General features: G+C 50.8%; 2 protein-coding genes and 1 long non-coding RNA gene across 5 annotated transcripts in view; 1 reads left to right on the top strand and 2 right to left on the bottom strand.

Annotated features, from left to right (window-relative positions):
* Window positions 1–922: 922 nt before the first annotated feature.
* Window positions 923–22,982, bottom strand: HOXA2 (homeobox A2). Its single transcript, XM_004265660.3, has 3 exons — window positions 22,898–22,982; window positions 2,897–4,970; window positions 923–2,226 (listed from the first exon to the last, which is right to left on the bottom strand). The coding sequence occupies exons 2-3, from the start codon at window positions 3,384–3,386 to the stop codon at window positions 1,487–1,489; spliced, it is 1,230 nt and encodes a 409-aa protein (XP_004265708.2). The 5' UTR covers window positions 3,387–4,970; window positions 22,898–22,982; the 3' UTR covers window positions 923–1,486.
* The window catches only part of HOXA3 (homeobox A3), a 44,774-nt gene continuing 29,534 nt past the window's right edge, over window positions 8,144–23,383 (bottom strand). The window contains exons 1-3 of one of the 3 annotated variants that reach the window (XM_033420579.2): window positions 22,898–22,980; window positions 10,976–11,621; window positions 8,144–9,571 (exon numbers count right to left, since the gene is read on the bottom strand). In XM_033420579.2, the coding sequence (XP_033276470.2) occupies window positions 8,766–9,571; window positions 10,976–11,501 (1,332 nt within the window). In that variant the 5' untranslated portion in view covers window positions 11,502–11,621; window positions 22,898–22,980 and the 3' untranslated portion in view covers window positions 8,144–8,765. Of the gene's footprint in view, window positions 9,572–10,975; window positions 11,622–14,451; window positions 14,683–22,897; window positions 22,981–23,383 lie in introns of those variants that run through there. The other 2 variants (XM_049714771.1, XM_049714772.1) reach the window with 2 other exon arrangements.
* LOC125965385 (uncharacterized) lies at window positions 11,316–12,600 on the top strand. The gene is made up of 3 exons (XR_007479200.1): window positions 11,316–11,447; window positions 12,084–12,164; window positions 12,424–12,600. It is a non-coding gene; the product is annotated as an uncharacterized LOC125965385 (long non-coding RNA).

The raw sequence follows: 23,383 nt of genomic DNA, 5'->3' as shown, positions 1-23,383 counted from the left end.
AAGGATCGCGATTTCCTCATAACTTCCAAGCCTTAGCTATTAAGAGCCGGGTTCTTAAATCAACCCGCCCCCCACACATGTTGCTTACTCGCTGCCTTTTCTCACGGTAAGTAGCCATCGGAACAGAGCTCAGTAAGGGGAAAATAAACATGGGGAGACATAAGAAGGGAGAAAAAATCAGAACAACCCAGTAACATCCCTAGTTCACATTTTATTGATATTTCATTTAAAGTGCTTTTTCTCTTTCTCTCTCTAGAAACTGGGTTAATTTATAACCTGTGGGGTAGAAACACTCCACTTTAAATCTCATCTTGCTAACCTGACTTCAAAGCTTTAATGATCCATTATTTGCCATGTAAACAGATTTAAGAATGAAATATTGATTTTTATGACCCTGAAAAAAAAAGAGAAGCCTAGAATGACTGAACCAGAGGATTGCAAAAAAAAAAAAAAACAAAAAAAAAACAAAAAAAAACACCCTTTCTGAAGTGCATTTTCCAGCTAGTAACCATTGTTTTGTTTTATTTTTGTTTTTCTGTTTTAGGTCTGTTTGCCTGGACCCATCAACAGCTGGGAGACTAATCAACCGCACTGAAAATGTTTGGGGATTTGTGGGGGAGGGGTTTGGAATGTAAATGTTTGAAACAAATGGGTATAAATAAATGAATTCTTGATAACTTAGTTATTGACCTGGAGACTGGTAGCTTGTTAAAGAAACTCCATGTTCCTCCTTCCTGGAGTTGGAGGTTTCTGTAGGCACTTTATTTCTCCACTTTCAAAAGCTTGGGCTTGGCCCAACTCTGAGGCTGCCCAGTCCTGTTTCTATTACCAATTTAAATCTATGGCTTGAATCTCTACATTGAAAAACCTAATCCATTCCCTTAAAAAACAAAAAAACCACACTTCTCAGAAGCCCTAACCATTTTCTGGCTTTCTTTTTTTGTTGCTGTCTATTGAAGACTTTGAACATGCCCATTTAATAAATATATTAAAATTGAAAAAGAAAATGGATTGTGACCAGAATTTTATTTACCAAGTTAGACTAAAAGAGGAAAAAGAAACTGTTATGAGCCTTGAGAAAGAGGGGGAGGGAAAAAAATAAGAAAGCTACTTATAGCAAAGGAGAATTTATTCTACCAAAAATACGCATGACAATGCATCCTAATGTAATACAAAAATAAAAAGAAAGTGAAGATACAATTATATGATCACTTTCTTGCAGGCCTCATATATTGCTTTCAGGAAATCACATAGAGGGTTGTTGGATTAGATTTTAAACAACTAAAACTCCAAAATAATCTGAAAAAGATGGCTCTGTAACCGGGTTAAGGGAATCACTAAACAGAAAAATCTTCAACATTTAAAGGAGGGAGAGGGTAAGTCAAGAAGAAAATAAAATAAAAATTAACTCTCAGAATAAAGGAAGGCAAAACCACCCGGTCAAAGGGGTTTTTGTTTTGTGATGCTTTGTTTTGCTTTAATGTTTTTAGTAATTCAGATGCTGCAAGTCGATTGTGGTGAGTGTGTCTGTAAAAAAGTCAAAGCTGTCAGCTGAAATATCTACAGGACTGTCGAGGGAACCCGGCAAACTGGGCGAGACTGCGTCTGAAAGCTGCAGGCAGGAATCTGTGGAAAAAACGTTAAAGTCCTGCAAAGAGGGGACCTCGAGGGCCTCGGGACTGTCATTGTTTAGGCCAGAGCCACAGTTCTGGCCCATTGTTGACAAGCAGTTAGGAACAGTGGGTGACTGGTGCTGAAAATGTTTCAGATTTTTTTCATTGCTGGTTAAAGGCGAAACTGGGAAACTTTGGGAGTCACCATTGTGTCCATTGGGAGCCTGCTGCTGAGAGAGGGCATTTTGCTGAAAAGTGTAACCTTCCCTCTCCAGAAGGGCCCCGGAGACGCTGAGGGCTTGCTCAAAGAGCGACTTCTCTTCCTCGTCCTCCTCCACTTTCTCAGAGTCTTCGAGGCTTTTAAATTTTCCTTCGCTGTTTTGGTTCTCCTTGCACTGGGTCTGCCTCTTGTGCTTCATCCTCCGGTTCTGAAACCACACTTTCACTTGTCTCTCAGTCAAATCCAGCAGCGCTGCAATTTCCACCCTTCGGGGTCTGCAAAGGTACTTGTTGAAATGAAATTCTTTTTCCAGCTCTAAAAGCTGCGTGTTGGTGTAAGCAGTTCTCAGGCGCCGGGAGCCCCCGCCGCTGCCATCGGCGATTTCCAGGGATTCTGCGGAAAGGGAAACCAACAAGAGACACACGCACAGTTGGAGGTGGAGGGGTCCGAGCGGGGTTATTCCACTGGAGAATAAATATAGCAGAAAAGATCAACTGCAACAAAATGGCCGCCCCTAGATGCAGTAAAGCTATTGTGCTGCCTTTCCTGGGAGCCCAGCTCGGGGAGACCCCATCTCTTCCACCTCCATCAAATTCTTGCCTGTAGCTCCCCCCAACCTCTCCATCCGGGAGCAAACTTTATATTAGCCACACCACAATTTATAATTAATGCATCAGCTGCTTAGCTGAGCAAGAGCGATCTATCACTCTTCATTACTGTCAAAAAGCCAAACTCTAGGACAACTAGACAAGAGGAGGTCAGTTCCAACTCAAATAAATCATCCCACATTACACAAGTTAGGGAAAGTTCCCCCACCCCCTTCTTAAAATATATATATATATATATATATATATATATATATATATAATCAATGCGGAACGCAGGATCCCTTTTCTCAACATCAAACCCACTCCTGAGCCCACAGGGGAAGGGAAAGCAGCCAAGCATCTCTCTCTCTCCCCCTTCTCTCCCAGCCCACGCTCCCCTCCCCCCATAACCGCTCTCGGGGCAGCCCAGAAGGGGAAGAGGGTCCGGGGACCTGGGGCCAAGTCTTTGGACTGACCTTTGTGGCTGAGGCAGGCAGGGCCGGTGGCGGCAGCGGCCGAGGCGGGCGGCAGCGCGGTTTTCTTGGCCGCCTTCTTCTCCTTCATCCAGGGGTACTCGGGCGGCTGCAGGGCGCCGGCGGGCACTGGGCTGCCGCGGCTGCCCGCGGGGCTCGGCTTGGGGCGGCCGCCAGCGCCGTGGCGAGGGTGACTGCCCGGGTTCAGGCTGGGAATGGTCTGCTCAAAAGGAGGAGGAATCAGTGTCGAGTGTGAAAGCGTCGAGGTCTTGATTGATGAACTTTGAAATGTATCAGCGACAGGGGGAAAAGATGTCAGGCACTCAGCGAGCGACGGCTGGCTATTGATAAAACCAATCTCTCGCTCAAATTCGTAATTCATGGCCTTCTCCTTGGAGCCCCCTCGGAGAAAAAGTTCCCTCTTCTGGAGGGGCTTTGGGGGGGCAAGGCCCAGGAAAAAGGCGAGCGCGGAGGGAAAAAAAAAATCTATCATAGAAGGTCGCTGCTGGGGTGTTTTTTTTCTAATTCACTGATTACAGCCGTATGGGGACCGCGCTACTATTAAACTATTGAATTCATGGAGACAAGGTTGAAATTGGACCGAATTGGCTGTCACATGATTGCTTCTGCCCAATGACAATTTGGGCTTTAATCAAAAGAAGCCACTGTCTGTTTGATTGATCCAAAAAAGTCGGGAAGGAACGCCTCATTGGGGGCCAGCGAGGCTTTATTTACACTTTTTTCAGGGCAAAAATACCTATATGTGGGTGTGGGTTAGGGATGCCTGGGAGTGCGTGGGGGCGAGGGTGCCTGCCTGCCTCCTGATCAGCACGGATCTGGTGTGTGCGCCTGGCAGTGTGTGTGAGTGTGTGAGTGCGTGCGAGTGGTGAGCCCTGCAGCCGGTCCCGGCGTCAGCTGCCCTCTGCCTCCCCCGCACACTCCGCGCATTGTTTGGGACTGTCGGGAAGACGCCTCGCACCTCACAAATCATTTAAGCACCTCAGTCTGACGCCTGCAGTCATTAACAAAGTAATCCATTAATCTTAAAGTTTTGACACCCGAGGGCCCCGCATCCCAACCACATAAGTTCTGCTGAGGCAGGAGGAAGAAGCAGAGGGAGAGGGGAGATGAGACAGAGAGAGGAAAGGGCGGGGGCGGGGGGGGGGGACAGAAAGAGAGAGAAGGATTCTTTTGGGGGGTTCCTCCCTTTTATTTCCCTTTTCCTCCTCCGCCATAAACCAGTTCCTGGATCTCAGAACTGGTCTGTCTCTGTTTTCCTTCCCGTCTGTCTGTCTTTCCCTCTTTTCCTCTTTTTTTCCCTCTTCTCCCCTCTCCTCCTCCCTGTCTCTCCTCTGTCCACCTCTCCTCCCCCCACTTCCCTCAGGCCCTCGCCCCCCTCCCAAAGCCCAGCTCGGAGTCCGCGCCCACGGACCCCGGACCCCGGCCCATTGTTAGCCGGCTTTTCCACGACAACTATGCATCTGGCTCCAGCGGGAAGCGGAAAACGGGAGGCGGCTCTCCAGGCTTCCCGACCCTCTTGCGCCATCAACTTCTCAGGAGTGGCTCGAGAAAGATAGATGCATGTGCCAAGCGAGACAACAACCCCAGATCCATGTGTCCAAATCCCTGTAGCCAGGGCGGCGGCCAGCCAAAGAAATGCCGCCCCGAGCAGGCGCGTGCGGCTCCTGGCATTCTGGGTTTCATACCCGTAGGGCTCGGGTGCGGTAAGTATTTCTGATTTCCAGGAAGTCTGTTGGAAGTTAGCAGCACGGAAGGAGAAGGCGCTTGCTTGTTCTCTCCTGTTTTCTTTTTCTTTTCCTCCCCTTCTTCTCATCCTTGTCGCTCTGGTGGGGGCTTCTTGGTTCAGATGCAGTGAGTGCTCCCTGGCAGCCCGAACTGTCTCCTGCACTGTCCCGCTTCTTGGCCACCAGGGATGTTTGCACTCGGGTTCTGTTGTGAGAAACAGCACCGCGGGTGACAGAGGGCGACCCAAGGAGGAATTATAAAGGTTCTGTTTCTCTCTTCACTTTCTTTTTTCCAAATTGGAGACTTGAGACTGAGCGAATCTTGGACTGTGCTGGAGGGTTCAAAAGATAACACCTTTAGATACCAAACAATAACTTTGAAAAAATCCACCAAGCCAGAAAAAGGGAAGGAGGCTGAGAGAGAAATCTGAAGGTATCTCTTTTCCCCCAAACCCTGAGGATGATGATTCGCTTTTGCTTCCTTTGAAATGGACCAAGTGATCAGACTCCCCCTGGCCGGCAGGCATCGGTGGCAGGAAAATAAATCATTCTGATGGCCAGGGAGAGAAAGATTGTCGGAGGAGAAAAATCTACGTAGAAAACAAGAAAGGCTGACCAAGCCACAAGGATAGGACTCCATCTCTGAGGCTGGCATCAAAGGGGGCTTGGGTTGGAAATTAGATATAAAGTGGACTTCGTCATTGACTAGCCCAGAGCATTGCCTTACAGATAGAGATGCTATTTTGGAAAATGTGGGGTTTTTTTCAGTTTTCTTGCTTTTATTCCAAACAAAGCTCTGAAGGAAGTCTGAGTGCGATCAATCTTGCTCACCAAAAGCCTTGACAGCTTCTGGCCCTTAAGAACACATTTCAGCTTCGAGCTCTTTCCAAGATCAAATGTGGCCGAGCAAAGAGGAGAGCAGGAAACGCAAGTAAACAAGGAAAACTAGTCTTTTTAAAGATTTTTCTTTTTTGGCAGCAAAAAGAGTTATAAGGCTGCTTTTAGGAAAGGTGCTTTGTGGACTCTGGGATGGTGGCTTTTGGCATTTGCTTTTACCAGAAAATATTGAGGGGTTAAGGGGAGGGGGAGCGTGGAGAGGAAGCAGCGCTGCCCCCGTATCGTTGAGGCTTTGTCAGGGGCTGCGTGGGTGAGAGCTTTCTGCTGGCCTCAGCGGCCTTAATTCAAATACCATCTGGAAGAAAACCCTTTTTTTGGACCATTCAACACTGAAATCTTCCCAAAACCTATTACTTTAACTCAGGAGATATTTTAATAAGGATTTCTTTTTAATATCTAGGAAACTGGGGTTGAGATTGATATTTTTTCTTTGATAGTCAAAATGAATGTCTTGACTGCCAAGATATGGGAAATCATATTGGAATCTCCTTTCTAAAATCTCTGCCCTGAGGGAAGAAGGACTTCTCCAAACCAGTTCTCCCTCAGCTAAAGAGTAGATTTTAGAGATTTTAGAAACGGATTCAAACAGTGGGATCTCTGAAAGATTTTCATCTCTGGATGGGTAGCTTTCTCTCTCTCTCTCTCCCCCCCCTCCACCACTGTTTCGTCTTCTCCCAGGTAATTTTACACACTTCTCTAAAATTATTACTTAAAAGAAGACCCCCTTGTCTCAGCCTACTGTGTTCAGGTCTGAACAACCAAAAGGGTGGAAGCTCCAGTCCTCAAAAAGACTGGTTTTCCAGCCTCTACATTTCTGAGGTGCGCCATATGTCAGCAGGGAGGTTGGGGGTGGGGGATGGTAGGGAGCAAATCTACTTCTTCCACGGCCCAAACTCTTTAAAAAGAAAAAAAATACATAGCAGGAGACCCAGGACAGATTTGGGGGAAGCACCTCTAGCAGTGAGAGAAACACCCAGATCTCTACAGCTGCCTCGCTTTGCATCTGCCCAGCCTTTTTCTTTTCTTTTTTTTTTAAACTTCAGGAGTTTCTCTAAAAGCAGCTCCTTCACGCCCAGTAGGTACCCTCAAAATGGCTCCACTGCCTGTTTTTAAAGCTCATCTTCAGGAGCTTCTCAAGGGAAAGATAGAGGCCATGATGATGTATATTTTGGATTGCAAACAAAATGGCGACATTTCCCATCTCTGCCTCTGAAAGATACAATCCAGGGAGATGGGGGATTTATTTCTCACATCAGATGCTCCTGATCCCCAGACACAGGTGGTTCCTCACTTCCAGCTTTGACAGGGGGGCTGCTGATGGGGATGTAGTTCTGAGGTTTGCACTTTCAGATTTCGGTGTCTTCTCCGAGCAATTCTTTAATCTGAAGATGAAAATATTTCCCTTTCCTGTGCCTGCCTTTGCCTCTGCCTCTGCCAGCCAGTCAGTCGGCAGCTCTATCTTAAATCCAGCAGTAGGAATGTAATGTTTAGCTCCTGTAGCATCAAATAAAAGAAGTACTTGTAAAACTGCATTTTTATTAGAAAGATACCAATCTCCTTTCTCTCTCCCCCTCCCCCTGGGGCCATAAAAGGAAAGCAGGGAGGGAAGAAGGAGAGGAAATAAATCCAGAGTATGCCAAATCCTATTTTCCGGGAAGAAGCCAATGCTGGGACTCAAGCAGTCCATGGAAGGACTCGGGGAGGCTCCTTGGAGTTCAGCTCTTCTTTTGCTGGAGACCTGGGTGAGCCTCAGTCTCTTCCGAGCCGCCCCGCACCCAGTGGCGATTTTAGGAGTGATTCTTTCCTCCGGGCGCGATAAGGGACAGCGAAGCATCGGCGGAGAGGCCAGTTGCTCCTAGAAAGTGCTCGGCATCCTCCGCGCGGCCGGCGATTCCCCGGGTTAAGACGTTGGCTGGTCTGCTTTGACCGGAGGAAGATGGTGGAGCAGAAGACAGCCCTACCTTATCCCCCGGCGGGGCTGCCCGGGCACCTGTGCGCCCCGCGCCGCGCCTCAGCCGGGCTGCCTTTGTTCCTCCCGCACTCAGCACTCCGCAGCCCCAGCGCCCGCGGCCGGCCTCGGTGGCAGCTGGGAACCGGGCAGCCCAGCGGGCAGGCAGCTCAGCGTTTCCAGAACTGCCGCCGCGAGAAGCTCCGGCTGCCTTCCCGAGGATTCGCCGCGCTCCCGGGCGAGCCGCCTGGCCAGGCCTCAAGCCGGAGCTGGAGGGCTGCCGCGGCCTGCTCCGCCAGTTCGCCTCTGCCTGGACTCCACGCAGACCCTTATCTTCGGCCAAAGAATCCCTTCTGAACACGGATATTATTCAGAATAGAAACTTTATTTTATTTTTTTGTTTTGTTTCTCAGAATGTGAGCAGCAAGGAATGTAGAACTCTCAAAACAAACCTAGCGTTTTTCGCGTTTACAGATTTTTTTTTTCAGTTTCGCTTGATGTTACAAACCTAAATCACTGTTTTCAGAAGCTGGATCCTCTCTGGTATTATTGCATCGTTACTGTTTTTATAAAGGAATTCTATTTCCCTTTCGAATAAAATTTTTTTCTATGTACGCCAATACACCATTGAACAAAAGGCCCAAGAAACCTTCTGAACAATCAGGGTACAGAATTTCTTTAATATAAATACGAACGGATGGGGATAAATAATATTTAAAACTTATTCAATGCTTGCAAAAAAAATATAAATAAATCTGACTGTTCACCAGCATACACACACGGAAAGACGTACACTTAGTCATCCTTGCACAGGGAGCCCCTGTTTCAAAGCGCCTTTGATTTTTTCTCGCTCTTTACAAGAAGTGCAATTAAAAAAAATACTAAAAACTAAAAAAAAAAAAGTAATCGCTTCCCCTCGGGAGCCATAATGTACGAACAAATTCACATCAAAGAACTTGGCTAGAAAATTTGTTCATATACCCTGTTTCTGATCAAAGAGTAGAGAAGGTAAAGGTGCAGGGCCAGCGGCCGAGCGAGGGGCGGGAGGAGATAAATATCGCTACTGATACTGACAGCCATTCCAGCAACCAAGATTGCTACGTCACATAAACTATAAAAACGTGTTACCAAAGAAAACAAACCGGGGGGGGGGGGAGGCGGAGGAGAGAGAAAAGGGAGGGGCGGGAAGAACCTTAAACAAACAAAAAAAGCAAACGAAGAAGAAAGGTAGGTAGCGGGGGTGGGGTGGGGACTCTCCTGGCGCGCAGCCCCGAGCCCACCATCACAGATGGGTGAGCTTGGGGGCTTCCTGAATTCTTCCCTGAGAAGGATGGTGGGCGGTAAGGTCCGTGTAGGTGGGGTGCGGCTCCCCTGGCCCGGGCCCATGATGGTGGCCACTGCCCAGCGGCCCAGCGCCCCCGTAGTCCATGGCAGCCGAGGTGGCGTGGGGGAGGTGAGTTAGGCCAAAGAGGGGGGGGCCAGAGTTGCTCATGGGCTCCACATAGCTGCCCCCAACGAAGACAGGGCTTCCCTGTAAGTGTGGAGTCCCATAGCTGCCGTTGCCCTGCAGGCCATGCGCGTGCGGATCATAGTTGGGTGTGCCCCCCGCGCCCGCCCCCGTCGCGGTGTAGCGCTTCTGCGGGGGCGGCGGGGGCGCGCAGCTGGGCAGGGGTGCTGGATAGGAGGCGGGGGGCAGCCCGTAGGCGCCCTGGGGGGGCTTGGAGAAAGGCGGGGGCGACTGGGGCTCGTACGGGACGCTGTTAACCAGCGAATGCATAGAGTTAAGATAACCGCCAGCGCCGGGCGGCACGGGACTGCGACTTGGGGACTGGCCCCCTGATGATGTCAGCATGCCCTTGCCCTTCTGATCCTTCTTGTACTTCATGCGGCGATTCTGGAACCAGATCTTGATCTGGCGCTCGGTGAGGTTCAGCAGGTTGGCCATCTCCACACGGCGCGGCCGGCACAGGTAGCGGTTGAAGTGAAATTCCTTCTCTAGCTCCACCAGCTGAGCGCTCGTGTAGGCCGTGCGCGCCCTCTTGGACGACGCCTGCCCAGGTGGGCTCTTGTCACCTGCGCAGCTCTCCCCTGCGAGATCAGAGGAGAGAGGAAGAGTGGCATCAGGGGCTGCCTGCAGCCCCGCCCAGCCCCTGACCCAGCCAGGCCCCTCCTTCCTCCAGGCCCCAAAGATCCCTCCGTTTGTCAGGGCCCAGAAAGGGGAAGAAGGAACTACGTATTGTCCTCTGTCCTGGTGGGGAAACAGCGCCTGTAGCCCGTCATTGAGTAAAGCTGCAAATCATAGGCCTCTCCAAGGGGGTGTGTGGAAGGAACAGAAAAGCAGAACCCCCTGTTTGCCTTCCTGGTCTGTATTTCCCTTCTGGAGCTATTCACTTTCTGACTCATTTACTGATCCTTCAGCCCTATCAAACTACAAACTCCGTGTGGGCAGGCGTCACCATGTTCATTCCCTTCACAGTAACTGGAATGTGGGGCACTTAATATACACTCAATAAACCTTTCCCTCCATCACTATCTGACTAAAGAATTGGACAGTTGCCTCAACTGGCCACTTATTTGATCTGTCCAGTATAAACGAGTGGAGTGGAAGTTCCAATCTGGAAGGCCTTCTCTGCCAGAAAGAAGAGATCCCATTGAAAAGAGATTCCATTTCTGGTGGGGAGGCCCAGCCCCCTGATGCTGGATGCTATTAATTAGGGTTCTCCACGTCATCAAGCAGCCTGCCCCAGCTTTGGCCACTAATCTTGACCATCCTTTCCTCCCTGGCCCCCCAAATCCTGGCTCTGGATGGTCCCAGATGCTCAGGTTCTGAACAGAGCACTAGCAACTGGAGAAGGCAGCGGCAAAGGAAACGAAGAGGCTGGGAACCCAAGACCCAGCGCCTGTCCTCTATTGGAATCTGGTTCCAGGAGGCCCATGTGGTTCCCATTAGCATCCCCTCCCCCAGGAAATCCCTGGCTGCCTTCTTTGTACTAAGTCTGAGTAGGGCCTTCCCAGAGATAAGGCAGCCACTCCATCTACTGGAGCAAAAATTAAAAATAGGCTCTGATCATAGGCAGAGCATTGATTCTGACTTGGAGGCCTGCTTTTATTCTGCCACATTTCATTGTGGGGTGGGTGCCAGTGTTTCATTAGAAATGAGGAGCTGTGCTAAAAAGAGACAGTGCTGCTCAGGTTTGCTCTGCCCAAAGGTCCTAACGCCACAGGGAGGGACTCCAAAGTCACTAGGCCCCACTTGCTCATAAGAGAGGTCCGGAAAGACTCCCATCAGGTCTCTCTCTGGGGTTTCCTGCGCAGAGTCCAATCACTTCCCTAGTTGCAAAGCCTCTGGAAACCTCTGAGAGTTGGAGGGAGGAGAAGTGGTGAATTCTGGAAAGAACCCAGCGCTCCTAAACCTTGCTGGTTGTGGCTGGAAGTGGCCTGGGGGGCTGGGAGCCAGGTCAGTGGACCCTCTTCCGGAAGGCGGCCCTTTACCTGAGCTGGAGCCGCTGGTTTTCTGCTTTGTGTTTTGCCGAGACTCTTTCATCCAGGGGAAGATTTGTTTGGCCACGGTAGGCGAGTTGAGTAGGGGGCTCTTGGCTGCGCTGGCGGGGGTGGGGTTGCTGCTGCCATTCTGAGGGGGGGAGACTGACGAGGGGGGCGGGGGCGCGGCGGGGGCAGGCGCAGGGGGCTGCGGCGGGGGTTGCGGCTGCGGTGGGGCAGGGGGCGCGGCCTGGGGCGGCGGCGGGGCCAGGGGCGGCTCGCCCAGGCCCGGGGGCTGGCTGGGCGGACCGCTCAGGGTGCGCAGACACGCCTCGCTCAGCTCGTGCGCCTTGGGGTGGCCCCCGGCATTTGCGGGCGACTGGAGCGAACAGGCGGGTCTGTGGTACTCGCCGTCGGCGCCCAGTGCTGCGGACGCCGGGTACGGCTGCTGACTGGCATTATAACCGAACCCGTTGGCTGCCTGGTAAGGGTAGCCACCGTAGATCGCCGAGCTGTCGTAGTAGGTCGCTTTTTGCATCGCGTTGTTTCACGATCTTGATCGCAAACTCTGACAGGGGCTTGACACCCGTGAGGGCGCACATTGGCACGCCCCCGCGGTCACGTGACGCTCCGCCGCCAATGGCCGCCCAGCGCAGACCTGGGGGGCGAGAATCGCAGCGCCGTGAGGGCTCCGCGCAAATCCATCTTACTCTCAATAGCTAAGTGACATGAAAGCCATAAAAGAAAAAGTGGTCAGCAATATTTAGCAGCACGATTTGGCCCCGGGCGCAGAGAGCCGCGCTATAAAAAGCCGCTGGAATTTACTGGCAGCTACAAATATTTGCTTAACTTGCATCTGGAGTTGGGGTGTTTTCCGGGGAGAGGGGAGGAGAGTGAGAGGTCCGGAAGCCGGGTCTGGGGAGCTGGAATCCAAAAGAAGAAAGGCCTGATGGGCTAGAAAGGAACAGGCTCTGGATCCCTTCTTTTCCAGGGAAGAAGAAAATTGGGGTGTCCCTTCCTCTCCACAACTTGGATTCCTCCCCTCTGGAGATCATAGGGAAGGGGCAAGGGGGCAAAGGGGAGCTTGGGTCACCAACTTTTTCTCCAATCCTCTCTTTAGGACTGATATTTGCCAAAAGAACCATGACGCAGGGTGACTTCCCGTCCAGGCCCTTCTTGGACCTTCCAGCACCCAAGAGAGGTATGCACAATTTTTTTTCAGGCAATAGCCCTACTGGACCCTTGTCGATTTCAGAAGCTGAGCTTGTTAGACAGTTAATCTACCCTTGTGCAGGGATATGACCCACCTCCTCCAAATGAGACCCTTGTGGTCAAGGAGGGGAGAGAAAACTTTGGATGGAACATTCTGGGTGGGGATGGACCAACAACGACACCCTCTCCAGGAAGTTAAACTCAAATCTTGGACAGTTCTTTACTCCTTCCCTCTCCCTATTTCTCAGGCAGGTCCCAGCAGGCCACTCCCACCTCTTTGCCCCTGTTACAGAAGGTCTCCAGACCCTCCTGCCTTGGACTTTCTGAGGTCCTGTTATTCAGGGCAACTATCAAATTCTACCTGTTAAAACATGATGGATTAGAGAAAAAAAAAACCCATCAGGAACCTGAAAAACCAGCGTCATCTCCATGACCACGGCTTGAACTCTCCTTCCAACTTAACGATAATAGGTTCTGTCTTAGAAACTGCTATGTAATGTGATGTATGGGGGTCATTTGGCTCCGGACGAGGGATGGAAGCACAAGCCATAAAATCCTGCCAGAGTTCCCTGATCTTTGTGTGCTGTTGTTGTTGTTGATATTTGTTACTTGGCCTATTTACCTGCTTCAGAAACACCAAGTAAAGGACAAACCTGGAAATCTAAAAAGCAATCGAAAGCCTTCTCAACCCTTTTTATTTAGAAAACATACTGTATAAGTGAAATCTATGTTTTATTTTTGTTTTCACCTTTGCATGGTCAACCTCCGGTTCTCACTCAGCTCAGAAAACTTTCACGTGAGTTCAAATAGTCGCTCTGCACACACAATCAGAATGTTAGTCTCTCTGACCATTTAAGAAAATTACAATGACAAATTCATTGTAATTGAATTTGAAAAGGGCTTACACTTCATGCCTCAACTATGTGTATTCGAGTCCTGAAGTTATTCAAGATTCCAGGAATAGCAGACACTTTGTTAACTAGAAAAAATTAATGTAATAAGCATATAGCAGTGGATGATTATAATTTTGTTTTTCATAATGGACTCCTTTGGATTTCATTATTAAACCAACAATCTGACCAACATCTGGAAAACAGGCACAATTAATTTTCCAGAACCTCAATTAAAAATTACAGCAGCCCTTATCCGGAGTTATTGTATGTGATCTTAAGCCCTGGAGTATTGTTTCTCTTTTGGAAATAGATAGGAAGCTACAGATACCATGATCAAAAAGTAAATAAAGGATAAAATAAAATTTAAAACAGAATAGCAATTTAATGTCTCCGTTTCCTGTTCTTTCACTGAAAATAACTCCAATTACATTTGGCAGTGTTAATGTCTGCCATTATAAATTTTTAAGATACTGGGCTTGTGTAAAATAAAACGTCAGGTTAAGAAAATTACTCCAGACACTTGAACAGCAGATATTAGATAAAACAAAATTAAGTTGATTTTGAACATGCAATATTTCAAGTGACTTGCTAATTCATTATCACAGGCTACACCGGCCTGCGGCTTACGGTCTTTTCGTCAAGTTATGCATTGTCTTATAAAATAATAAAAACTACCGTTGAAACTCTAAGAGCGAACAACAACCTCCATAAACTTAAAATGTGAATTCACCCACCAAAGTCCTTCCTATTGTTTGAGGCCAACGGATAACCACCTTGGGGCCCACATAATCCACCACCCCACTCCACCCCAGCCCCCAAAGTTTGCAACCTAGTAAAGAAGTTGGAGATTTGCCAGCCAGGAAACTTTGCTTTGCATCCCCTGGCAAGGGCTGGGGATGGGAGGAGATTCCATTGAAAAGATCCGTTTCTGGACAGTAACCCCCAGGTGCAAAAACTGAAAGAGTTGAGGAGGCTAAACTGACTGCAGGAAGCAAGCCCTATTGTCTCTCTGGAAGATCTGCCCAAATTCAACCTCCTTCCTTCAGACACTGCTCCCTTTTTCCACTCCCGCCACTTCCTCGGCCTGCCCTCACCCCGAGTTTAAGCGGGAACAGCGGGTAAGAGCTCCCGCGTTCCCTCGCCCACTGCTTGCCCTCCTCCCCAACCCCGAAAAGTTGAGGCTGGGCTAGCGAGAGGGAAGAGGTGGGGGCGGGGATGGGAGAGCGGCCTGAACTCGAAGTGTAAGGGTATCAGTCACTGCCGGGAAGGAAGCTCCGGCTTGTGAACTCTTCTTGAACCGAGATTTAAGTCTGCAGCCATAAATCACCGAGACGTAAACTCCACCATTCAGCGCCGAGAGCGGCCGGTAGTGGCCCCGCTTACCTTAACTTCTGATGAGCGCCGTGAGCGCAGGCTCGGGCTCCGGCCCCCGGCCCGGCTCGGCTCCGCAGCCCGGCCGGGTCCCCTCGGCGCAGTCTGGGCACCGACCCTCAGCATCAGCCGAGACGGCGGGCGGGAGGGAGACCCCGAGGCCCGGACGCCGCGGTGCAGAGCGTGGCCGCCTAGCTGCTCCGGCACGGCTCGCCCAGGGCGGACTGGGGCGGCTCGGACCCCCCCTCCCACCCACCCCACCCACCCACCCTCCCTCCCCTCCCCCACACCCCCGCCCCCTGCCCTTCCCGAGGGCAGCAGCCGCGGCCCGGAGATAAGCGCTAGCGCGGCGCAGGGCTCTGCCTGGGCTAGTGGCACCGACGTGGGTATGTTTCTTATGAATATTACACGCGGAGCAGCGTCTGGTCGGGGGGTGCGGTGGGGGGCGCTGGGGGCGGGCGGCAGGGGAGGCCGAGGCGGCTAGGGGGGAACGTGGGCCGGCGTGGGGGATGGGGCTGAGGCGAAGGGAGGGATGGGAGCGAGCGGGGGAGCTCGGCGGCGGCGGGAGGAGGGCAGCCTCCCCCCAACCCTCACCGCCCTCCCTCTCCCCGCTCCTAGGCGTCACTGAAGTCCAGGAAAATTATGCTAATGAGGACAAAAGGCTCTCACAAAGGGGCTCTCTTTCTTAGGAATCCATTTAGGAAACCACCTTACCCTGTGCCCTGGACGTTTCCAGTTGCGGGGCGAAGGGATGACGGAACCAGGAGAAGAGAGTTCCCCAGACTTTGGGCAGTTTACCTCACCTCACCTGCCACCCCCAATCCAAGAACCTCAAAGCCAATCTCTGGGGAGCTGGGATAGGGCCTCCTTTCTCGGGAGACCGCCCCAAGAGCCAACTGGGGTGTCTTTGGTTATATTTTTTAAGTAGAAACCCTTGAAATCCTGGCGGCTGGGAGGGAAGTAGCCTGGGGGAGATGCAGGTTGTCCAGGCCGTGAAATGGGACACTCTGGGCTCAGGTACACACAAAGGTGCTAGAATCCTGGGTCTCCAGCTCTTCTGTGCCCATTTCACAGTTCAAACACGCAGCTCACTCTCAGGCAAAGACAGATAAAGTTCTGACCCCCCCGCAGGAACGTACACCTATATTTTCTTCCCTAATTGGTGGTAGATAGGGACGCTGAGCAGAGGAAAGGCCCGATGTGCCTGGTAACATTGCCAAAACTTTAAGGAGAATGGATGGTCTTTCTCCTCCTTAACGCCTCCCTCAACTCCCCAGATTCAGAAGTGAACTCTGCAAGGATATGTGTGTGGCAAAAAGAGAGAAATGGAGCTTTCGTGCAATTCCAAGGTGTCAGCGGCCGGTCCTTCTCAAAGGAAGGTGTTAAAAATATAAGTAGTATGTTTAAACTGTCAGGGAGCCAAAGTGTCACCTTAGAGCAAAAACAAAGCCAAGGGAAAAGGGAGAAATCAAAAAGCACTCCGGGCCAGGGTGGCCTCATGCATACCAATGGTTTTTGTCATTTATGGCTGGGCAAGATTTATGACTCGGCGCCCCAAAGCTGTAAACAGAGCACAAAACAGCAAACACTTGCTCCTTATGGCATATTGCTCCAGCGCGACTTGAAAGGGGTAGCCAGGCAGCGTAGGAGGCGAGAGCCGGCCGCAAAAATCCGCTGGGCGGCATTTTCTCTTCAAACCGGCCTGGTTGGATGTGGCATTTGAAGAAAGAAGGCGTGGGTCAATAATCAACCCGCACTTTCTCCTCCAAACTGCTGACGCGACTCGCCGCTTTCTCAGCTAAGCCAGCTGCCGGGAAGGCCAGCTCTTCATGAGAACCTGCCGGGGGAGGGGATGGCCCAGGGCGCCGAGGTGAGGGATGGGGCACCCCGGGCGCATACCTTTCCGCCGGCGCCAGGGCTGTGCCGGCAAAACGCGGGGACTGGACCCGCCGAGCCGCCGGAGCCCTGGGAAAGCCGGGGCGGGAGCTCGGGCCGGGCCTCCACTCGCCCCCGACTAGGTGGCCTCTGGGCTGCGGGCTGCGGGCTGCGGCGGGCAGAAGTAGGGCTTGGACCTCAGGACTAGGGTCTGGCGGCCTGGCACGCAGACTGCCCGGGTCCAGGCCTCTCTGCTGACATCCAACAGATTGGCTTTTGGAGCTAGGCAGGCGAGGTGATTAAAAATAATAATGTATAATAGCTGACGGATTTTTGTTTGTTTGTTACTGCTTTTTAAAAGAAAAATATCGCCAGTCGATTTCCACCGCCGCCGCGCCCTTTCTAGGTAAATCCCGCAGCCATGCACCCGGCTCTGCCAAAACCGCTGAGGTTTTCTTTGGGGAGAGGACCCCTTGGCTGCCCCAATACCCCTAAGTCCCATGCCCCCGCCCCCCATCCCTCGCCCATGTGGACTAGAAGAAAACATTTTCTCAGCACTAGAAGAAACTCTGGAACAGCGGAGGTGCGCTGGTGCCTTTCTACCCTTCACAGGGGCCTCCTTGTGAACTTATCTGCGAGGGCCTGTGGGTGGCTCCACGGCTGGCTATGCAGCCAGGGAGGAAGGTGAGGAATAACTGTTGGCAAGAAGAGGCATAGAAATCCCAGAGTGGGGAGGAAAATCAATGAGGAAATAAGCTTGCCTGTGAGGTTGAAGTTGGCATTTTGAGGGTAAAAGGGGACTAGCCTTTTTTTTAAAAAGTATAGCTGTTGTTTAGCTATGATGGAGTGGCTTTAGCTCTTTCCGTGGAGGAAAAACCAACCGGTTCTCTATAAACGCCACTACTGCCTTCTCTCTGTGCACACTTTTATACAGAGTCAGCTCAAGAGTCCATCCCTAGATATTTATTCCACGTGCTGGCACTGAAGCGACAATAAAAAGATGCCTTTAACAAACCTCTTCTATTCCCTCTCTCATTCTTTCTAGCGAAACTATATTATTTATGAGTCTTTAACTGGGTCAAAAATGTACCAGAACTGGGTAATAAATCATATGAAATGCTGACAAGTAATTGAACAGCAATTAAAGCTTACATTTTATTTCCAAGGGGTGTTTTAGAGCACTTGAAATGGCCTCAGTTAAACACGGTTAGCGCCTGGGCCAGTAGCGGAGGAGGGCTGAAGCAGCCCTTCCGTCTGGGGAAGTAAATCCCACTCAAGTAGGGGAAACCTGATTTGATTTTTTTTCCACTGCAGAACGAAATAAGATTTTTTTTTTTAAAGTCAGGAGACAAATACGATTCCCGACTCCTTGTAGGCATCTGTTTTCTCTGCTCCAAGAGCTTCAAGAGCAAAGGAAAGCGAAGTTTCCATCACCTTTTTAGGGAGTTTCCATCCTTTCCAGGAGTGCTGGGTCCCTAAAGCCCAGTTAGCTCAGGCTTTCCCAGTAATTTGGAAGCACACTGTTTAACTCTCTGCCCCCATTCTGGCTACAGCACCGTTTCTGGGGCTCTGAAACCGTTGAGACGTCTGCCTCTGCTTTCTGCAGACTCTGCCTTCAGACTTCCCTCCAGCCCAGGGCACACCAGCCAGTCCTCCAGCCCTCCTAGCTGGCTGAGGGCGTACAAGGGGGCGCCCAAGCCTTGTGCATTATGAAGCCCAAATGCAGCTCCAGCTCCCTGCTTTCTCTGTCTCCTGAATGTTAGAATAACAGAGCTTCTGGGCATTCAGCACGCTTGCCCCCACCCCAAGCCTCTCCGAGATTTGAGCTGTCCTTCTCCACCCCTACCCGGGCAGAGGGTGCTCAGGGAAACAATGGCTAGTCCTCAGGGTCTAGCTCCTTCAGTCTGGCAAGTGGGAAAGCGCTTCCTGCAACCCAGCACTGAACAAAGTGGCCCGAAGCATCATCAATAAAATGGCAGCGCATCTGGACGCTCATTGATTTCCCTTTCCCAGCTGCTCTGGCTGTCCAGGTCAGCCCTCACCCTCCATCCTGGCCGGCAAACACGGCTAAATGGGGCGCAATCCCTCTTCTCCTTCACTCAGCCCCCACCCCCTCCAGGCAGTCGTGTCCAGCGAGCACAGCGTGGGCCACCTTGGCCCGAGCCGGCGCTTTGGGACCCTCCCTCTGCCTGGGGCTCAGCTTCTGGGACTCAAGCCCCGATGCAGTGGACAAAGCCACTGGAGCATCGGAGGCCACCAGGCCCACCTAGTAGCCCCCGAGTGCCCCTTCCTTTACAGCCCCCCCAATACTTTCCAAGGAATTAAATTCAGTCTGAGGCGCTACTGGGGATCTTTCAAATGCTTTCGGTTCTAAGGGAGAAACAAAGGAAGAGAAGGGCTGAGGGTCCTGTCCCTGAACCAGGGTCTCCTCACCTGACCTTTGTCTCTCACAGCCATAACTCACTCTACATATGAACAATCAACGGAAATACCTTAAAATAAATTCCATCCTCCTGGTGTGGCCTGGAGTCCCATCGCTAGCTCGCCCAGAACTGCTCCATGAGCGCTGAAAACTGCAACCCGCTAGGAAAGCGCTTTCCGGAGAAGGGGCAGGAGAAGGAGGAGGTGGGTGCGAGGGGGTGGGGGGAAAAGCTCTCGCTCTGTAGAGAATCTAGAAAACGTAATCACAGGCAAAGCCCGCCCGGGTCTCCGCTCCAAATGCCACAATAATGTGCTGTATTATGTGCTCACGTGGTCATACGTCAACTTAAATCCTTCTATTTGAAATAGGGAATCACTGAAGGAACTAGGTTTCCAAGCAGAACATTTAGCTTTCAGGGAGGTGAAGCGGGGGACCTTGACCAGCAATGGGGAAGGGAAGCACTGTCTAGGGCAGTAGGACGCTGGGGGCATCTCCTCCCACCCCAACATGTGCCACACAAGGCCACTTATCTCCACTTATATTTCTTTACACATGATCCAGACACAAGGGAACAGCAATTCTATCTCCATTCTTACAGTCCACGGAACTTTCCTTACAGTCTTCCACTCACACATAAACTGAACCCAGAACACCCAAGCACTCTAGTCTCCCCTGGCCCACTGGCCAGTATGTCAAAAGGCAAGGCGCTAGCCCTGTTTCCAGAAGGAAGCCCAATAAGGACTGGCCTAGTCAGTGGACTCCCTAATGGCCTGCCATTGTATGGAGTTTGCTAACACCCACACCATACACCACAGCCACTGGAGAAACCCAAAAGGCCCATAATTACCTGACAAAAGGCTGAAGCACCTCCTCCAACTCCAGTTGGTTTTTTTTCGACAGGAACCCCCTAGAAGAGAGATGCTTGGCTCTAGAGTGGTGGGTCAGGGTTTGCTAAATCTGAAGGGACCAAGCGCCCTGGCCAAATCTGTACTTACACATTTCCTTAGTGCATAGCTCAGTGATACATGAAATTATAAGCTTCTGATGATGAAAAATGTAAGGGGAAATGATCTAATTGTCTCTGCAAGAGAGGAAAAAAAAAAAGAACCAACCTTTGCTGGCATCCCTTGAATTAACCTACTAGACAATCTAGGACCCTCTCTGCAGACAAGTCTGCCTACCCTCCCCCAAGACAACTCTGTGTCCACCATCAGAAACTGAACTGGACCAACTCAGCTCAGGAAGAACCTGGCATTACCCCTCCCCATCCCACTCCAACTCCTACCTTCTGCTTGGTGACACCATCCACTGACTTTAACACTTCACCCTCTCAGGAGCCATCTAAAAAGTTCCTCTTTTCAGGCCTTAGTTTCTGAACTAGGGGAGTGCTCTGAGGGGGTAAGATCCTCATGCCATATTCTTTTGTTCCTCGAGAGTAGGTCTTCAGCTGGCTAGGCCTCTCTGAGTGTGAGGACTCACTTGTAGCAGCTGCCGGAAGCTGTGCGTGATTCCTTCCCTCCTCTCCTCCCCCACAGAGGAGCAGAAGAGGCCTGGTGAGAATGTAAGGCCCTCAGCAAAGGGGCCTGGTCATGGGGATGTCCAAATCACAAGGGCAATAAAAGAGGAGGAGACCGAATCCCTTGGAAGTAAGCCCTGGCCTAAGCTAGAGGTAGTGTTCCAATAAGGTTCTGTCTGTGGGATAGCTGGGAGAGAACCTCTTTGTGAACTTTCCCAGCTCTGAACGAAGCCACAAGCTAGAAAGTGAGAACCCAAAGTGAAAACCTGCTTCTCTCACGTTTTGGGGGTAGAGGACAGGACCAAAGGCTGGTTTCAAAAAGCACTCTCCAGTTCCCCGAGGACTCAGACAACTAATACACTGTCCTCTGCTCCCCTTACCCCTCCACCCACACAATTTCACCCTGAGCTCTCCAGATAACCTGGCAAACCCCTTGCCTGCTCCCAACCAAAGTTTCTGCACAGGCTTCGACTCAAAGATGAGAAGGGGCCCCCTTCAGAACTCTCAGAGCAATCTGGAGCAAACCAAAACTCCCGAGGCCATAAATCAATGGGAGAAGTCTTTGGTACTGCTTCAGAGAAATGCCTTAACGCCAGCAAGGCCCAGCAGCATCTCAGCTCCAGCCAGGAGCCTCTATACCGCTATTAACAGCCCAGTTAATGCTCCAACTGCTGTTTAACAATTAACATTAACGACTTGGGGTGGGATGGGGTGATTGGGTGGGATGTGAAGGGAAAAATCTGAGCAAGTCAAAGGAAATTTAACTTCTGAGGTGAAAACAGCTTCGCTATGAGACCTTGGTCTGGGCAAGCCCCCGGGGAACCAGCAGCTGAGAGTCCTCCTTCACCACTCTGAAACCCACTTTCCTGGAGCAAGGCTGTGGGTCTTTTATGGTTCAGTTCCAGAGAACAAGAATAGAGATGCTCAAGTATCTAAGCCCAGGTTGGGAAACCCAGCTGCCAATCCGCCCTCTCCTGACTCCCCCACCCAACCTGGCCAGGGCTGGGGACACATACCCTGGATCCGTGCACCAGAGCCAAAATAGCCGTGAAGTTGTCTTGGAAGGAGCAGGTGACCAAGGATACAGAGCTTGAGTCAATATTTGCAAGGCTGTTGGCAGATTAGCTATATCTGTATTCAAACACTGCAATCTGATTTCTCTGTCAAAAATACACTTAACATTTTTCTCCCTTTACTTAACTCTAGTGGTTTTTCTACTCAGCGTCAGGTAGGGCCTTCTTTGCTCATGGTATGTGTGTGTGTGTGTGTGTGTGTGTGTGTGTGTGTGTGTATTGTGTGTGTGTGTGTGAGAGAGAGTGAGAGAGAGTAGATTATAGATCATTATTTAACATGAGATATTTCCTGTGGGTGCAACTACAGTACAAATGAGCTCCAAGTTCTCTGGACCCATATGGATGTGTATATCATTTTATACACATGGCCGCAGACCTCTGCAACTATTTACACATGCAGTGGTTCTGTTGTGTGCAGAGATGCAAATCATAAGTACACACTGAGTTGCAAATTCCTGAAATGCTCCATCTATACTTGGTATAAACAGACATACAGTAGCTGAGAACATAACCAGCTTTACAATTACTCTGTTTACTTCCTATCTGATAAAGTAATAATTGTATCTGGAATACCATATCAGTCTTAGAGCAACACTGAATAGCATGTTTTGATTAATTAACAACCTGGTATCTATTGTAGGAGCGGATTTCGGGGAAGGCTGAGGCCTAGGGAATAGAAGATAAAAATCTCAGAAAACTTTTTAAAATAAGTAATTCCTGAAAGCACAAAGCAAATCCATTCTTTCAACCCAAGCTTTTGAAAGCTATTCCAGCAGCCCCTCCCCCAAACAGGCAGCAAATTTATGGATCTTTTACAAGGTAATAAACCACAGTAATTACCTCCCTGCATCCCAAACTAAGAGAACAAATTAAGCCAGAACTTGAAAAGAATTTTAAAGAGTTTTCCCTTGTTCCAAATAGGAAAAGAAAACGCCGAGACATACAAAACTCGTGCTTTTCGTATAGGAGGATCAGCGGATCAGCCCGGCTAAAGAAACCCAGAAGCCCAGCTGCCTGCGATGGTCTACACATTTGAAATACAGCAACTTCCTTCGTGCCGAGAAAAGGCAAAACGATGGGAGAAACTGCAAGGCGGCGACACAAGTTTCCTCCACGCAGAGCTGGGACTGGCCACAACTGCCGAGCTCACAGTCTCCGCAGGCGCCGCAAACAGTCCACAAGGAGAGCAGCCCACGCAGCGGCCGCCGCGCCAGTGGCCTCTACTTGCTTTTGCCCTGCTGTTCCGTGTAGCGGTTTGGTCTGTCTGGGGCATGCCGGAGGGGACAAACACACCCTTCTGAGCCCCCTGCCCCAGACACAGACACACATCTTTGGTCTATGCAACCGCCCCTCCGTACGAGGCCAGCTTTGGGGCAGAGCTTTGTCCGCTGAAGCCCCGCATTGGCTGGGCGTGCAGCTGAGGGGAACCAGCCCCAAAACTCCTCTGAAGTTAAATATTGACCAGCACCTCTTTCAAAGGTCATGGGGTTGCAGCTGCCACGGAAAGTAAACTCCTGCCCAAAGGCCCGGTGCGAAACCCGGGGCAGTGAAGAGTTTTGACGCAGCGCTTACCTCGAAAGATGTCGAAGACTGAACTCGAGAGTGTCTCCAGCTCCGGGCGCTCAGGGAACCGCCGTTTCCGGTGTCTGGGCGCTCTGCGGACAAACAAACAGCAGAGGGTGAACAGCGGCTGCGGAGGAAGGGAGTTGGAAGGCCGGAGGCCGAGACGAAGGCAGCGCGGGCACCCGGGTGGCCCCCGGGGTGACGCGGACACGGAGGAGTCGCCAGGGCACTCGTCCATGCGGCTCACTCATTGCTTGAAAGGTTCCGGTCTACAAATAGCCTGAAGATCATGATTTATTTTTGTAAAATAAATACATACTCCATCTCCGCACCCACACTCTTTTTTTTTTTCTTTTTATGCGGGGGGGAGGGGAAGCGGAAAGAAAATGGACCAGACGGAGGAAGACAAGAAGGTGGAAGAGGCTTTCTGTTGGTGTCCGCTCTGCTGCGAGAGCTCCTCTCGCACCTCAACTTGGGGATGTGAATGCACGCTTT

The sequence above is a fragment of the Orcinus orca genome, chromosome 9 (genome assembly GCF_937001465.1).
Source record: "Orcinus orca chromosome 9, mOrcOrc1.1, whole genome shotgun sequence".
In the NCBI taxonomy this organism is placed as follows: domain Eukaryota; kingdom Metazoa; phylum Chordata; class Mammalia; order Artiodactyla; family Delphinidae; genus Orcinus; species Orcinus orca.
This window is presented reverse-complemented; position numbering and strand designations above follow the sequence as displayed.

What these genes read in the sequence shown, in the direction of transcription:
- HOXA2 (XM_004265660.3), bottom strand. Translation starts at nt 3,386, where the DNA reads ATGATAGATTTTTTTTTTCCCTCCGCGCTCGCCTTTTTCCTGGGCCTT. An exon ending in TGCCTGCCTCAGCCACAAAG is followed by an intron (nt 2,227 to 2,896) that starts GTCAGTCCAAAG and finishes CCCTTTCCGCAG; the next exon opens with AATCCCTGGAAATCGCCGAT.